The sequence below is a fragment of the Cupressus sempervirens genome, chromosome 6 (assembly GCF_028749045.1).
Source record: "Cupressus sempervirens isolate cs-2001-9-10 chromosome 6, ASM2874904v1, whole genome shotgun sequence".
Taxonomy (NCBI): Eukaryota; Viridiplantae; Streptophyta; class Pinopsida; order Cupressales; family Cupressaceae; genus Cupressus; species Cupressus sempervirens.
The window spans coordinates 81,028,729-81,041,698 of record NC_143123.1 but is presented as its reverse complement, the minus strand read 5'-3'; the positions used below and the strand labels follow the sequence as shown (position 1 = coordinate 81,041,698).

General features: G+C 43.4%; 1 protein-coding gene across 1 annotated transcript in view; it reads right to left on the bottom strand.

Annotated features, from left to right (window-relative positions):
• LOC149551258 (Pleckstrin homology (PH) domain superfamily protein) overlaps positions 1-12,970 on the bottom strand; it is a 284,116-nt gene that overhangs the window by 55,018 nt on the left and 216,128 nt on the right. The window contains exon 9 of the mRNA XM_089786820.1: positions 455-544. Within this exon, the coding sequence (XP_089642946.1) occupies positions 455-544 (90 nt within the window). The remainder of the gene's footprint in view (positions 1-454; positions 545-12,970) is intronic.

Below are 12,970 nucleotides of genomic sequence, written 5' to 3'. Positions count from 1 at the left end.
ATCTATAATAAGATATCTTCACCAATTTAGCCAGTCGGAGATATCTGAATGTATGTTATAAAACTTGCTCTCAAGGGAACATAGTTTCCTTTATGTGGGGTCACATTTACTCCACTAAAATGCCAACACAAATAAATAAATAGCCCTGAAATTGTTACACCTTATCAATTTGCATGTTTAAAGACATACCCAACTCTCTTCTTGCAAATAACAAATACCTGTAGAAGAGGACCTAGATGAAAAAGGTAACACAACAATCAATTGCATAATGGGACAGTGTTCCAAATAGGCCTTTTTCAAAACGATAGATTTACTTCATCATATATTTAAGTACGAAAATATCAATGACAGTGCAAAAGTGCCTGCAAATGTTGATGGTGAAAAAGTGCTTGCAACAAATATCAATGCCCATACAAAGATTCTAGCACTAAAGCATCAGTATATAAGTCATTACCGCTGTATATAAAATTGTTGTAATTGTGTTTTTCTGCACGTTCAGTTTCATATTTGGGTACAAAAGAGCATTAAGCACCACTTTTCCTACCTGCAATGCATTTTCAACATCCAATTAACTTGCTGGGCTAGTATAACTAAGAACTCACAATTAAAATCTTTAAAAGGTCATGCCAAATTCTTTTTGACAAACAATCACAAGAAAAAAATACCATGGCATAAACAAGGCTTGTAACTAAACATTTAACAGCCTTAAATCCTTACAAAATGCAAATGTTTCTCTAAATTTCCAGGACAGGATTCCTAGAAGAATGAGAACAACTAATAAAATGGCATCTAAAAATTAAAATTAAAACCAAAGTGAAAATAAGTGATATGATAATTAATTTGATAATCATGATATGATCTTTTATTGTTGAAGTTACAAGATTTAACAAAGCCAAGAATCACAATTGTAAGTCCCAAACATCAATATGACAAAAAGGAATGCAGGATGAAGATATACACATGATTTTAGAAACAGGCTCAAAAATTAGAGTCATTATAAAATGAGTATCCTGCAACCACTCCACCCAATGAAAACAACAGTATCCAACAACATAAGCACTAACAATCAAAGTTGGATATCCTGCTACTCATCAACCTGAAGTAGCTCACATACTATTTTGCACCCTAAAAGATCCTTTTGCAAATACATTTTCAGACTTTTGCAAATTATGAATATGCTACACCAGGTATTTTATTGGCAATTATGGCTTTATGATTATCACACTCCTAACTTATATTATTATATGGTTGAACATGCCTGATATATAAATTAATACAAATTTATAATATATTAATGGTGTATATTTGTATGAAAGAAATCAAACCTAAGGGGAAAAATTTGCTGATCCTGCGTACTTGAAACTGTTTACTGCATAGGTTAATTAAGAATTGCACATAGATAATGAACACGAACTCAAATAGCAGAACTCTTCTTATTATTCGCATATGCCAAGATATTACATTATGCTTTCATGATATGATCTGATGAATACAATGCTTCCTGAAGGGGTTATAAATACTTTCCGAGGAACCTTCCCGAAGGTATCCGTCGGCCACATACAACATGTCGCTACATAACAAAAACCTTTCCGAAGGGACCCGTCAGCTGATACACAATTTCCTTCCCGAAGGGACCCGTCGGCTGATACACAATTTCTATCGACGACATCATCCCCCCCAAAAAGAAAAGTTGTCTCCTAACGACTATTACAAAATCTCTAAGACAAATCAACAACCAAAATACATTGACTGACTAACTGGTCTTCAACACTGTCACCTTAGCCAATCTGACATCTGACCCTGATAGCCACCTGTGCCACTTGCTGCCTTCCAATTTCGAGTACACTAAACCAAGTGTCACTGCACTGCCTCCAACTGGATGATCACCTCCTCCCGAGCTCTCTACGCATCCACCAAGACAGCCTCACGGCCAACACCTACTCTCAGTGCCTCTGGTACACAGACACTCCATGCCTGCAGTAGCTCCAAGTCTTCTCAACTGGTCAGACCCCCACAACTGATATCCACAACGACTGGGGGTCCAGGAGGCAATGCCCCCGGCGGGGTGGAGGGGCAGTGCCCCGGGTGCGCTTGCCGCCAAGACCAAATTAGCACTCTGAAACCCACACAAAACTGCACGGAACACACCATTTTTGTCATTTTTTGCCGATTCTACACTCTTTCTGGCAATCGTTGGTTCTTCCTCTACCCTGTGGCATCATCTGTTACTCATTCTGAGCATTCTTGATTTGTCGACTTTTTTTTTTTGTTTCTTTAGAAAACCTCCTGTCACCCTTACACCATACATCCTGCCACTATATCGAATCCTTCCTTATGCAACATCTTGTAACGTCCTCCAAAGTTTGAATGCAATAGAAGCCGCACACCAAAACCCCACTCTTCAGAATCTATAATCTTGCAATCCAAATCCATACACATGATATGCTTGAAAAATCCGTACAATCACCTTGCATTCCAAATTATAATTTTCGTACGCTGTCTTTACTTCCAAATTCCATACGCCGTACGGCCAAAATCCGCAGTGTCAATGGCTTTCCTCAAAAATCTGTACAGCACATGTAGAAATCCGTACTGATCAAACCCCTAAAAAATCCGTACGGTCACTATACTAGGAATCTGTACCATAACTGTTGTTGAAAATCTGTATTGGAATACCGTACGGTGATTTCAATAAAGTCCGTACGTTAACCTTCTCAAGCTATTAAAATCCATACGGTGGTCCCAATGTTACAATATGCAACTCTTAAAAACCATACACTACTTTTTAAAAAACCATACAACACCTAAAACCATACACCAATCTTCAATTATAAAAACCGTACGGCACTACTTTTCCTTCAAATATGAAAACTGTACGGCACTTTTTTCTTCAGATATGAAAACCGTACGGTACTTTTCTCTTTTTTTTTTAAATTTTTTTTTTTTTTTAAAAATTCAATAGCAAAGTCAATTTTCCCTCCGACCATTGGCATCGTTGGTCTGCAATGACGAAGGGGTCGCCCGAAGGCCATTCTCTGACGCAGAAGTCTTCCGGCCGTGGTATACCTTCAGCTTCGAGCCATTCACCGCCTGAGGCACTTCCTATCCATTCAAAGTCCATAATTTTATTGCTCCATTGTCCCCTACTTCCCGGATTTGATACGACCCGACCCACTTAACTTTGAACTTGCCTGGTTTGATCTCATTCCGGTCATCGTACTTCAACACCCACTGTCCAAGTTGAAACCTGCTACGCCTGTTCTGTGTCATCTCCATATCACCCAGTTTGTTCCCGAAGGTCGCTACCATGGACTCCGTCAGCTGCCCCTTCTGTCCGTCAATAACACATTCACTCTGTACTGCTACAACTTTTATTAAACCCTTCCTCTTTGTTGTTTGTGTAGACCGCATCGTGTGTCTTCCTTGCTGCCGATACTTTTCTGCTATATCTGTGGTTCAACGTAATACTTTCTTCCTGCGCAATCGTATAGTAGAATATTTCCTTCTTTTGGGTTCGTATTGTATGTTCTATCTTCAGCTTCAGTCATACCAGCGTTTCCTTCTTCGGCTTCTCTGTGTTGCTTCGAACATTCATTTCCTCCTTCGGCTTGTCCATGTTCTTTCAGACATTCATTTCCTCCGTCGGCTTCTCTGTGTTCCTTCAGACATTCATTTCCTCCTTCGGCTTCTCTGTGTTCCTTTGGACATTCATTTCCTCCTTCGGCTTCTCTGTGTTCCTTCGGACATTCATTTCCTTCTTCCTTTTTACCTTCGTCGACCCTTAGCATATTACAACTTGGAAAGAGCTCGTAATCCTCTATCTGCCAGTGGTAAAGACCATTTACTGAATCCAGATCATCATCTCCTTCCAATCGTAGGACTCCCTCCTAATCTGGTTCCATACTTTGCCTCCTCTCATCATCTTCTCCTTCGGAATCTGACGATAGATCTTCTTCTCCAACCATCTGAGTGTGTAGATCGATGACATACTTTCGGCCTTTGCTTTCGAGTGATAAAGTATTTTTCTTCCAATCATGCTTTGCCTTGGCTTGTATCAGCCACCCCCAGCCCAAAATGGCATCATATCCTCTCCGCTTCAGTGGGATCACGACAAAGTCCAACAGGAATGGCTGTGTTCCAATCATCACTGGTTGTGCTATCAGGACTCCCAATGGCTTGATTCCATGTTGATCGGCCATTAGCAGTTGGAATGTAGGCGGCCATAATGTCGGCTGTCCCAACTTTTTCCAAGTGTCTTCAGGCACACATTGACACCAGACCCTCCGTCCACAATTGTTTCCGTCAATACATTCCCGAGAATTCCCATTTTGATGACTACCGGATGGCGTCCGAATGAGAGGGCTAACATCGGATCTTCTGCACTTGCGCCACTTTCCTTCTCCTTTTTGTCCACCGTACTTGCTCCACTTTCCTACTTCCTTTCATGTTCTCCTGGTAGTTGAGCAACGGGAACGATGTTTGTGAGTGTCGATCGGAGCTGCGGCATAGTGAGAAACAGATCACTTATCTTGACAAGTATCTCAGCTTGCAAAATTTGCCGCACAATGTTCTGTTCTACGCATTTCGTACGGAAGTACTCGGTGTGTCCTTTAGGTGTGTCGTTTCTGCTTGTGTTGCTTTCTGGATCTCTACCCATGCTTCCTCCAGTCTCTTCTTTTCTTCCGCCGGGTCGGGGTACACTTTCGCTTGCTGCCATGTGATTGCCAGAACTTCTTCCTCATCCATCCCAACAGTAATCAAGTTTACTCCGGACTTCGAGCACCTAGCATCTTCATGATCACAAGGTCTACACCATCTGCATAACAACTTCGGTGTGTTCGCCGTGGTACAGTCTCGGGCGAAGTGACCCCACAGATTGCATGCGCAACATTAAACAATCGGTCAAACATTCGCATCATACTGAATTTGACTCCTTCCGCCTGTATTGTTGTTGTTGCTATTGTTGTTATTTTGACCGTGCCAGTTGTTTTTGTATCCGCCCGATGTGGCACCTTCCATACTGGTGTTCCCGTTCCCTCCTGACAGGGATGCCTCTTGTGTCAAGAACACTTGCTGCGGTGTTCTTGTTTTCAAGTTGAAAGGGCATTCCTTTACCGGGTGTCCCATAATCTGGCAAATCTCACAAAATTGATCTTTCGGGCATGATCCCTTCGTATGGCCTTCTTTCTTGCACTCCATACACCATAGGTCATTGCCCTTAGTCTCCTTGTTCATGTTTTTGAATTCTTTCATCCTCTGAAGCATGTCCTTTTGAAGGGCACGAACCTTCTTGTTGCTTTCCTCGTCATCGCTGCTATCTTCTCCTGAAGATACATCGTCATCTGAATCGGACGAGCTGTTCTTCTTCTTCTTCTTTGTCTTCTGGTCACTTTCGAGGTTCATTGCCTGATTGTACGCTTCATTGTATGTTGATGGTGTCACGATCTTCATCTTTTTCCGCAGCTTCGGGTGAAGGCCTTCAATGAACCATCTTTTCTGGAGTCCATCTGTTGGCTTATTCTCCATTTTACTGATTAAGTCCTTTAATCTCCTGGCGAAGACTCGTACTGTTTCATTCTTCTTTTGCTTGGTATTGAATATCTCTACTACAATTTCATTATCATCACGCAAAAGTTGAAATTCTGCGATGAACTCCTTAATGTTATCCCAACTGTTTAATTTTTGTGAATCAGCATCAGTAAACCAATCAATCGCAACACCCCGTAGGGTAGCGGAAAATTGTCAGATCCATTCGTTTGCATCTGTTATGCCATTTGCCCTCCAGATTGTTTCACATGTTTTACAATGTCAAATGAGATCAATTGCTTCCTCACCATCAAATTTAGGTAACTTTTCTTTCGAACCTGCCATTATCACTGTATGTTGAGGGTTTTGTTGTGTACCTGCGCTGTTTTGCACCCCTACACTGTTTTGAGCACCCGCGTTGTTCTGAGCTCCCGCGTTGTTTTGAACACCTGCGCTGTTCTACACACTCGCGTGTTTCCAACACCCGCGCTGTTTTGCACACCCACGCTCTTCCGCACACCCGCACTGGTGCCAACACCCACGCTGTTTTCGACTTCCGCGCTGTTTTCAACACCCGCGCTGTTTTTGGCTTCCGCGTTGTTTTCAACACCCGCGCTATTTTCGACTTCCGCGCTGTTTGGTGAAGAAGAGGGTTCATTAACCGAAGCTGTTCGTTCCGGAAGTATATTTCAGACGAAGAGGTCACTCCACGCTCGTGCTCCTTCGGCACTTCGAGCTGTGCGAGTCGATCTCCTTCCATCAGGATTCTCTTCCCGTGGCGTATGCAAGTTCAGAAACTCCTCCCTCGCATCTTCCACCAAAACGAGCCGCTGTCAAGTCTCCTTCAACAATCCTTCCGTGCTCTTGTTTCCGTCGGCAATCTTTTGAAATCTCCTTCGACGCTTTGTTTGCTGAGCCAGAATTAAATTTTCCTATACAACGCGTATGTTATCTTTTTCCTTCAGCTTACTCTTATCTTTGTTCAACTGATTCAGCATTTAATTCATATCCGCCTGCCTGCGTACCAGGTCCATCAGGCAACGGCGCCAAATGTTTACCACATAGGTTAATTAAGAATTGCACACAGATAATGAACACGAACTCAAACAGCAGAACTCTTCTTATTATTCGCATATGTCAAGATATTACATTATGCTTTCATGATATGATCTGATGAATACAATGCTTCCTGAAGGGGTTATAAATACTTTCCGAGGAACCTTCCCGAAGGTATCCGTCGGCCACATACAACATGTCGCTACATAACAAGAACTTTTCTGAAGGGACCCGTCGGCTACATAACAAGAACCTTTCCAAAGGGACCCATCGGCTGATACACAATTTCCTTTCCGAAGGGACCCGTCGACTGATACACAATTTCCTTCCCGAAGGGACCCGTCGGCTGATACACAATTTCTACCGACGACAGAAACCATATCAAAACCAAAATCAACAACTTATATTCTATCCAATAAGGGATACTCTCCCACTCTATAATTCACCATATGCTTTCTGGGAGACTAGGAAGGTGAAGCATGTCTTTTTTCCTTGAAAAGATTGTTTTTTCTTGTTGCATGAGCATTCTGTTGTCTCACCAACTTTGAGGCAAAAATGGCATGCAACCATGGAACTCCCACAAACTGCTCATTGCATCCGTTTACCAAATTTTGAGAATAATATAATCATAGAAGGGACAAGCTTTGTGACCACCTCCACTACAATAAACTGATTAAAGGGATTGTCCTTTGATGATGCCTATGAAGACTTCCTCCCAATAATCCAATAGCAACCCAAGAAGCCAAACCCACGCTAGAATCATGCTGATGTGTTCTATTTGAAGATCATATCATAGTAACCATTTTTAGTATGGTAAAAAATAATTGATTGAAGAATGGGCAAGACGCTCATTAAATAGTTTACAAAGAAGACATTATTAGAAACATTCTAATAATTAAAGAATAAAAGAATATTAGAAAAATTATAATATTTACAAGATACACAATATTGACCATTAAAAGAATAATTAATAAGATATTTAGAGATACTTTTTTAATAGCCTCCCTTAACAGTCAATTTGTCAACTACACAAGGGAGCCCCCTGAACATAACATTTTTCTCTTGAAGGGGTGACTTGGTGAGAATATCGGCAGTTTGGTCTGCTATAGGAGCATAGTGCAAATCAATGGATCCATCTTTAACCAACTGTCAAAAGAAGTTACCATGAATGTCAATATGCTCAGTGCAGTACATGGAAGACTTGACTTTTAGCAAGTTTGAACACCCCTTGGTTGTTGCAGAAGAGGGATGACAAGCCTTCTTGAGACATACGGATGTTGGAAAGCATCCTACAAAGTTGTACTGTCTTATAACCATCTTTGACTATTCCCCAAAATTCAGCTTATGTTGAGGAAAGAGATACCGCCTGCTGCTTCCTACTAGTCCAAGTGATAGCACCGGTGCCCAAACTAAACTATACTTCTAGTATATTTTAGGGACTTAACCATTTAGAATATTATTAGAATTAATTACAATTATAAATTATTTTTAGAAATTAATTTAGAGATCTAGTTATTAATTTTAATGATTACTTATATTTCCTTTATATCAATACTTGCCGATGATTATTAATTATTCACTATTATTTATTTTTAATTGATGTCTAGTGTAAAAATTGATTGATTTGGTAAAATCTAGTTTGTCTTAGATATTTCATTAAATTATTATTTAATATATCTAGTATGTTTATTTTATTTATTTGTCTAATAATTAATTTGTTGTTACATACATACATATATATTGTCAATTACAAATAGAGATTAATATTTTGATTTCATATAAGAGCTCATTACTAGAGAGGATATTACAGTCCTACCCTCTTGAAATTGCTTGTCCTCGAGCAATTATAATTTTCATTTGACTCGTTAGATCTTAATGGACCCTTAGATCTTGTTATTACAACTTGTTGAATTTCCAAGATAGAATTTGACAATTTAACCAAGTGTTACATGATAAATTGATAAGTGCATTCAATGAGTGAATTGACATTGTATGATTGATTTAAGCTTGATGATGAATGACATAGGACGATTGGTATATTTTGTGGTGTCCAAGTTGTTTACCGTACTGGTAAAGAAATCAACGCATACAGACAATGGAACAAAATAGCAAAATTATATTCGCATATGCCAGACATACATTATGCTTCATAATATCCGTAATAGTAGATGATTGATGCTTTACAATGATCCCAGGCGGGATATAAATACTACCGCCGAACCTTCCCGAAGGAGTCCGTCGGCCACAACATTACATCCGCTACAAACTATTTACCCGTTGACTACAAAATACAACACACCGACGACAGCCAATCTGTCGGCTACAAAAACACCGCCAGAACCATCCAGTCAGCTGACACCATCCCATCCAAAAAAAAAGTCGTCTCCTGACGACTAACAAAATTAGGAGACAACTTATAGACAACAGAAGAAATACTAGAGAGAAGGGGGCGTCCCAGAAGGGTGTTGCTGGCAACGTAACTCATACACCTGCTCTGTCCTGATGCGGAGATCTGTCTGAATCTAAGAATTAACTTCGACGGCCTCCTTTAGAAGAAGCGCCGCATCCATAGCTTGCGTCCTAGCTAACTGCATCTTGTGCTCAGCCGCATCCTTATCTCGAACCGCCGCCTTTGTATCTTGCATAGCCATGTCCCTCTCCTGCACCGCTGCTGCCATATCTGCCAGTAGTGTTGCCCGCTCGGTGGCCCATGCTGCCTGCTGGTCGGCCAAGTTAGCGGCTAGCTTCTGTCTAGCCTCACTCTCAGCTGCCAATGATCTCTCTGTTGCAACCTTGTCCACCTCCGCACGCCGACGACCATAGTAAACATCCTTGTATAGTCCCACAATCTCATGTGCCAGCTTCATCATAAGGGTGTCTCTGGGTCCCAACTCCAGCTCAGTAGCCCAATCTGCCAACATCTCAGCTGTCTCCACTGCCAGCCAGCCCCTGTCTACAAAACAAGTCTGAAATCGTCGAGGATAGATCCCACGGATATATGCTCTGATCAAATGCCACTCCCTCCACCGAGTCAGAGCCTGAATTGCCACATCCTGTCCCTTCTTCAACGCAGACTTCATAGTCCTGAGGTAATCCCTGCACTTGTCCTCATCTGACCCGTAATCCTCCTTGGCAAAGTCCTCCAATGACCATTCCGCATCACTGTTCTCCTCCCCATCAGAGGGAGCCATGCCCACATCCGGTGCTGCCTTCTCTGCTGCTGGCGCAACCACGACATGTGGCATTCCCTCCTCCTGACGCTGAGGTTCTGGTACTGTTGGTAATGTTCCTGAACGCCAAGGAGACTGAATGTACAGACCCCGCTTCGCAAGAGTGAGTCGGAACTGCTGCCTCAGAAACTCACTAGCTCTATCCATCACCTCTGGTTTGTCTGACTGCGCAAGCTCCATGTTCTCCTCTGGTACTGGCTAGGCTGACACGGCCTCTGCAAAAAAAGATGATGAAACAGTGACAACTGCATCACAATCAATGACCTCCAACTGAACCTGCGGCTCAAGCTCCAGCGGTGGCAACTGTGCTCTCTGTGAGACTGCGACGACAACATCTGCTACTACAACTGGAATCACCTCCACTACAGCCGTCGGCAATATCTCGACGACTGTCCGTGGGACATCTGTCGTTGTCTGTGGGACCATCTCCGTCATTGTCCGTGGGACATCTGCCTCCACTGGAGGAGTCATAAGGACCGGGGCATGGCGCTGACCAAACACCGGAATGACTGTCGAAAAAGTAGTCAAGTGCGCCGAAGTTGACAGCTGAGGAAGGGTAAAAAATGTGGGCCCACTACTCGTTGCCTCACCGTCAACTTCCGCCGATGTGCTCACCTCTTCTTCCACGGACTCAGCCCCGTCACTCATCGAAATGTCCTTTCGTCCGCTATCTGTCTCTCCGGAAGCAACCAGTCTACGGAGTACTTTCTTGTGACCTGCTGCTGATCCTCCTGTATCCAAGTGTCGCCAGTAGAATATGGGAGGCTCCCCGTCTGCCAACTTGCCCCTTGGAGGAGCCTCAAAACCATCTAGTGGAATCTGGCTAGCTGTAGCCTCCAGAAACAGCCCGATGGCATGGTGGGGCATAAAAAATGTTCAGTGTTGAAGCGTCATGAATTCCTCCATCCTGTCAGCAAGCACTGAGGCCCAATCATATACCACTCCCTGCATGATACCATTAATAAACACAATCTGCGGCAATGCTATATCCGAAGCTCGAGTGGCGCCTGTCAACCTGCTCTTGATGACATCCATGATACACCGCCAATGATCCTCCCGAATAAAGTCCCTGCGAAGCCCTTTGCACTTTGTCCCCTGAACCGCTGCCTCCCTCTCGATGGGTGTAAGATCCCGGCACACTAGATCTATCCAATGCTCCTTCCGTTCCCATGAGAGTTTATGGTTTTTGATTTCCACTTTCCTCCCGTCGGGGCCAGGGATGCCGAAAACCCTAGTGAAATCCTTAGGTTTAAAGGACACCGTCATCTGCTGCTGCTTGTACAGGAATGTACTTGTTCTACTCCGGGTGCTATGTCTTTATCATGGTGCGCAATACTGATTCGAACAACCGGATGGAAAAGATGGGAAGCTGGATGGCCCAATGCACCTGTGCCAGCATCAAAATTTGTTTAATTTGGTCTGCCTCCGAGGTCTCCTGCCACCACTTCCGGCATTCGCTCCCACTAAGACTCTCAAACTGGACGGTGAGATAAGTGAGTTCCTCCTTGGTCTTCTGTTTCTTGCTACTGGAATCGGAGGGGCCTGCAACTCGAATCCCCAATGCCAAAACTCTTGAATTCTTCTCCATATTTGTTGCCAACTGACTCTTCCACAGCTTCCGCTTGCCCGCTGACTCCATGCAAAATGGTATCGTCTTTCTTATATAGTCCCTCCTTACTCCCGTGGCAGGCAATGGAAGCGTTCGGTAAATTACCGTCTTCGAAAAAATTGTCCGCCCAGTCCCCCCATGGGGGAGAAAAGTTAGACGACCGTTGGGTGTGGCTGCCCTAGGTTGCCCTCTTGCAAAAGAAATGCGTCAAGCTCCCAGCGAGGAGGTCCAAGACTGAATCCGTTTTCCTCCACTCTTCTACCCTGCGAAGGGAGTGTGTGACGGCATGCTTTACTACTGATGAAATCAGAACGCTTCACCTTGATGGTTGTCCAGCTGCTATAATCCCTGCACCTTCTCGATAGGCGTCTTACTGTATGTAACACACTCAGTGAAAACGTTAGTTGCTCCAGACGTCCAGTATCGGTGCAAACTCTGCATGCATAAGTCACGACTAAAATCCTAGAGCAAAGATTGTAGGGTTGAGTGCCTTCGACCGGAATAGAGCCAATCCTTCCCGTGCTAAAAACTTATTCTTCTTCCCGCGCGGTCTCACTGTATGTGATATGCGGAAGCTGTCGTGGACAGGATAGACCGGAGGAGGAGATTGACTGGCGGAAAAACTCTTACTGGCGGAGTGGCAGAAAAAAAACTCTTACTGGCGGAGTTAGATGTTTGTCTAGCGGAGGAGTAAGAAACTTTAGAGCCCGCGGACAAGGACTTTAAAGCCCGCGGACAGACTGCCCATGGGACTTTTGTCTGCCTACGGACAGACTCTGCCCACGGAGCTTATGCCACCCACGAACAGACTCTGCCCGCGGGACTTTTGTCCACCCGCAGACAGACTTTGCCCGTGGGGTCCAATTTTTATTATTATTATTATTATTTTTTTTTTTTTTTCTCTTTTTCTTTTCTTTTCTTTATTTTTTTATTTTTTATTTTTTAATTTTTTGTTTTTAAAATTTAAATAATAGAAGTACCTCCAGTTGGTGTCGCCGCGTTACAGTCCTTTAATGACGACAACGAAGGATGTATGTGAGCACAGGGCGACGACGACATCCTTCTTGCGCGATATATTTTCAGTTTGGATCCGTTAACCGCCTGAGCCATCTCCTATTCGTCAAAGTTTGCCAGTTTGATTACTCCATTGTCACCAACCTCCCGGATTTGGTATAGTCCAACCCACCGCACCTTGAATTTTCTCGGCTTGATTTCATTGCAGCCATCATACCTCAATACTAACTGTCCCGGCTGGAATCTGCTATGTTTCAGATGCTTATCATGCGAGACCTTGCGTCTGTTCTGTGCCACTTCCGTCGCCCACTGTGCCGACAACCGTTTCTCCTCCAACTTATTCAAATTATTTAACCGCTCTTGTAAGCTTCCGTCGTCATCCAACTTGTTTTCCAACGCTATTCGGAGACTCGGGATCATGAATTCCGCTAGGATTACTGCTTCCTGTCCAAACATTAACTGGAATGGTGTGTGCCCTGTCGTCACCTTGTACACCGTGCGGTAAGCCCATGGGGCAGCGAGTAAGTTTTCCTCC